General features: G+C 39.7%; 1 protein-coding gene across 1 annotated transcript; it reads right to left on the bottom strand.

Moving 5' to 3' along the window:
- Positions 1 to 1,402: 1,402 nt before the first annotated feature.
- LOC132608110 (uncharacterized) lies at positions 1,403 to 4,849 on the bottom strand. The gene has a single exon (XM_060322183.1). The coding sequence runs from the start codon at positions 4,847 to 4,849 to the stop codon at positions 1,403 to 1,405; it is 3,447 nt and encodes a 1,148-aa protein (XP_060178166.1).
- Positions 4,850 to 5,149: the final 300 nt, after the last annotated feature.

Below are 5,149 nucleotides of genomic sequence, written 5' to 3'. Positions count from 1 at the left end.
AACAGATGGTAGTGTGTGACAAGGTTTTAGTTATGAAACATGGAATGTGGGATGAAGAAGTAAGTGTGTTGGCAAGGATAGTTTGTATGCTACTGATCCTATTCTTTGTAATACTTGATAAGGGCCATAATATTTGGCTAACAGCTTGTTGAAATTTCCTCCAGATAATGTAACTTGCCTATAAGGTTGAATTTTTAAGTATACCCAATCCCCTTCTTGAAACTGCCTGTCTGACCTATGCTTATTAGCTTGGTCCATCATTCTCTGTTGAGCTCTCTTGAGATGAAATTGTAGAAGCTGATTCTTGAACTCCCTTGTGAGTAAACTTCTATCAACTTCTTTCATGCCTGACTCTCCTGCTATATAGGGTAAATGCATAGGTGGAGGTTGTCCATAAAGGGCCTCATAAGGAGTGGTTTGTATTGAGTTGTGGAAAGTGGTGTTGTACCACCATTCCGAAGTAGCAAGGTAAGAATACCAATCCTTCTGAGATTCAGAGCAAAAGCACCTCAAATAAGTTTCTAAACATCTATTGATCACCTCTGTTTGACCATCAGTCTGGGGATGGTATGCAGTAGATGTGTTCAAAGTGACCCCCAATATAGAAAACAATTCTTGCCACAACTTGCTAGTAAATACAGGGTCCCTGTCACTTATAATGTCTTCAGGCATCCCATGAAGTTTATAAATGTTCTCCATGAACAATTTAGCTATTTCACTTGCTGAATAAGGGTGGGATAGACCAACAAAGTGAGCATATTTGGTTAGTCTATCTACCACAACCCAGATAACAGTTTTTCCCTTAGACTTAGGTAAACCATCTATGAAATCCATGCTTACACTTCCCCAAGCCTGTGTAGGCACCTTCAAAGGTTGTAACAATCCAGGGTAAGGGGCATTATCATATTTATGTCTTTGACAAACATCACAACCCTTCACATATTCTTGAACATCCCCTCTCATCCCCTTCCAATAAAATAATGCATATAACTTCCTGTAAGTGTGATCCACTCCACAGTGTCCTCCCAGAGGTGAATCATGCCAAAGAGTTATAATTTATTTCCTCAATTGTTCCACTGGTCCTACCACCAATCTCCCATTCTTTCTCAATTGATCATTAAGGAAAGTATACCCCTTTTCTGTCCCACTTCCAGTTTTAAGAGTCTGTATCAATTCAAGTATTTCTCCATCTTGCTCCCAACTCTGCATAACCAGCTGTAGCAAGTTAGTCTTAATTGTGGATAGTGTCATTGCAGAAAACTCTACTAATGGCAGCCTAGATAATGCATCTGCAGCCTTGTTTTCCTTCCCCTTCTTATACTCTATGCTGAAGTCATACTGCATAAGTTTGGTAATCCACTTGAGCTGTGTTCCAGTGTGTAATTTCTGTTCCAATAGAAATTTAAGAGCCTTCTGGTCTGTTTTTGACAATAAATGTTCTCCCTATCAAATACTGTGACCATTTGTTAACAACCATCACTAGAGCCAATAATTCCTTGTCATAGACAGACAAAGTTTGGTGCTGAACAGACAAACCCTTGCTGAGAAATGCAATGGGTTGTCCTTTCTGCATCAATACTGCCCCAATACCAATGTTGCATGCATCTGTTTCTACAACAAAGATCATTGAAAAGTCAGGCAACACCAATACAGGTGCTGTTGTGAGTGCCACCTTGAGCTTCTTGAAAGCCTCAGTTGCCTTTTGATTCCACATAAAACTGTCTTTCTTCAACAACTCAGTAAGAGGTTTACTGATAACCCCATACCCCTTAATGAACCTTCTATAATAACCTGTTAGACCTAAGAACCCTCTCAACTGTTTGAGAGTCTCAGGTACTGGCCAACCTTGAACAACTTCTATTTTTTTAGGGTCTGTAGCTACCCCTTCTGCTGATATGTAGTGTCCCAAGTACTCTACCCTTTCAGCAGCAAAAACACATTTACTTCTTTTAGCTAGCAACTGGTTCTTCACCAACAGTTCGAAAGTAATCTTAAGATGCACCAGGTGGTCTTCCAAGGTTTTGCTGTAAATTAAAATGTCATCAAATAAAACCAAGACAAATTTTCTTAAATGATCTTGAAATATGTGATTCATAAGACTCTGAAAACTAGATGGAGCATTAGTTAGCCCAAAGGGCATGACTAGATACTCAAAATGTCCAGAATGGGTTTTGAAAGCAGTTTTGGCAATATCAGCTGGTGCCATCCTAATCTGGTGGTACCCAGCCCTTAAATCTATCTTTGAGTAGATTTGAGAGCCTCCCAATTCATCCAACAGTTCTTCTATAATTGGTATTGGAAACTTGTCTTTTATAGTCCCCTTATTTAAAGCTCTATAGTCTACACATAGTCTCCATGACCCATCCTTCTTACCAACTAGCACCACTGGTGATGCATATGGACTTGAACTATGTTGAATGATCCCTTGCTCCATCATTTCCCTTACCATCTTCTCTATAATGTCTTTCTGTATTGGAGAATATCTATAGGGTCTAGAGTTAACAGGATTGACCCCTTCAAGCAATGGAATATGGTGGTCAAAAACTCCCCTTGATGGAGGAAGTTTCTGAGGTTCCCCAAAAATACATTTATACTCTTCTAACAACCCTGTCACAACTACTGGTTCATCTTCTACCACAATTTCCTCCCTTTTGTTTATCACCATTTCAGCACTTCTCACTTGTATCATGAAAAACTGCGAGCTCACCTCAGTCATTTTGGTGATGGACCTTGCTTCTACAGTCTTAAACTTGGGTTGAATCCCTTGTAATTTCAGCAACTGTCCTTGATGTTCAAATTCCATAAAGAGTTTCTGAAAATTGAACTTGATATCTCCCAAAGGACACAACCATTGTACTCCCAATACCATATCACTCTTGCCAACAGGGAACACTAAGAAGTCATCTTGAAACATGGCCCCTTGCATGAACCATTTGAACCCTTTACATAACTTGTTAGTAGGTATTCCCCTTCCATCAGCTACTTGCACCAATTGGGCTTTAATTGTTATCACCTCACACCCCAATCTTTTAGCTGCTTCCTCATCAATGAAGTTGTGGGTGGAACCACAGTCTATGAAAACTTCTATAGGATTCTGTTCATTAAATCCCTTAAGTCTTAATGTCTTGTATCCCATAGTGCCATTTAAAGCTTGCAATGATATGGCACAACTTTCCAGTGTTGTTTCTTCCACACACTCCTGTTCTATTGGATCCTCTTCTTCTGGAACTTCTAACTCACAATCCACCAGTGCTTCCCCTTCCTCTAGTTCCATGGAAAACAGTTGTCTTTTAGCTTTACACCTGTGACCAGGTGTATACTTTTCATCACACAAAAAACACAATCCCTTTGATCTCTTTTCATCCAATTCTGCTGGGGTCAGTCTCTTCCTTCTATTGGTATCCATCCTTGCAGTAACAGGCCTTCTATACCCCCCAAAATTTCCCTTCTGAAAGGTATTTGAACTATTACCAATGGCTGGCTTAGATTGAGAGTGAACATATCCAAAAGTTATTCCCTTAATTGCCTTGCTTTGAGCAGCAAAATTAGATTCATGTAATCTTGCCAAGTAGTAAGCTTGTGGCAAGTTACAAGGATTTCCAATCCTCACAGCATCACTCAATTCAGGCCTTAGGTTGTTCAAAAATATACTAATTGAATGTTCAACAGATAAGTTCAGTCTAGTCATGACACTATCAAAAGCTGCCTGATATTCTTTTACAGAACCAGTGTGTTTCACCCTCATCAACTCTGTCATAGGGTCAGTGTATTCTGCACCAAATCTATCAGCAAGTGCATACAAGTATTCTTCCCATGTGGGTAATGGCAAGTGAGCTCTTGCTTTCATATACCCTTGCTGCCATTGTAATGCATCACCGTCAAAATGAATTGCTACTAGTTTCAACCTCTGGTGGATGGAAATGTCTTCTACAGAGAAGAATTGTTCCACCTTATACAACCAAGTTCTTAAGTCCTCCCCGGAGAACCTTGGAAACTCAATTTTGGTGTACTTAGTGAATGAAGGAATAGGAAGGTGGATATTGTGACTGTTTTGTACTGGATTAGGATAGGGTATTTGCTGACTAGTGTTGTAGTTTGGTGGTGGTGATTGGGCTACAGGAATTTGATGGTATATGGATGATGGAATGTGAGTAGGTAGATAAGTACTTGCATATGGAATTCCTGAATTAGAGTAGTTAGTACCAAGGGTTGCACTATAGGGCAGGTGATTATAATTGGAGAACTGTGTTGGTTGAAATTGAAATCCTTGTGTAGGTGGGGTTGAATAATTTTGATTCTGGAACATGGGTTGAAACCCTTGTATGGGTGGAACTGGGTAATTATTGGGTTGAAACATGGGTGATTGGTGAAATTGGGGCATAGGAATTGACTGTATGGGTAAGGTGTGTTGGTGGTTCGAAGTCTGAATTCCTTGGGTGTGAAAAGGTGATGAGATTTGGGAATAAAGAGGTGCAGAGGTTCCATTAACAGTACTAGTAACAGCATTAACAGACCCAATTGCGAGTGAATTAACTGGTAGATTAGGAGCTTGACTATAACTTACCCCTGCTGCATTTGAATTAGATGGAAGCATGAAGGAGCAAGACCCAATCGAAAGTGGTGTATCCGATGGGGAATACAGTCGTTCCCCATTGTCCACTGCTTCCTTGTCTCTTTCCGGTCTCCGATCAATGTTGACTGCATCTCGGAGCTCACGTATTGACTGTTCTTGAGCTCGTCGAGATTGTTCCTGCCTCTCTTCAAATTGTTCTTGTCTACTGGTAAAATTAGACATCTCAGATGACAATTTTTGTAACATAGTCACCATTTCTAACATTTCCGACGACATTGATACCCACAAAGCCAAGATCTGCTCTGATACCACTGATGCAGATTGGGATTTTTCGGGTAAAAATTAAGAACAGCTACAGCTAAGAAAAAGAAGAAAAAGAAATAAGCAACAATAATGATATATCTGATAGATGAAAATGAGGGGAATACAAGGCATATATGTCAGTGCTTGTGCTCACTACAGACAAAACACCATAACTAACTTATAGGGACTGAATAATAAATACTGATACTAGATTTAATATAAACTCAGGGACTAAACTGTGAAAATCACAACTTCTTATTTATTCCCTTCATT

The sequence above is a fragment of the Lycium barbarum genome, chromosome 8 (assembly GCF_019175385.1).
Source record: "Lycium barbarum isolate Lr01 chromosome 8, ASM1917538v2, whole genome shotgun sequence".
Taxonomy (NCBI): Eukaryota; Viridiplantae; Streptophyta; class Magnoliopsida; order Solanales; family Solanaceae; genus Lycium; species Lycium barbarum.
This window is presented reverse-complemented; position numbering and strand designations above follow the sequence as displayed.

Coding starts and splice junctions, on each gene's coding strand:
- LOC132608110 (XM_060322183.1), bottom strand. CDS start 4,849: ATGTCGTCGGAAATGTTAGAAATGGTGACTATGTTACAAAAATTGTCA.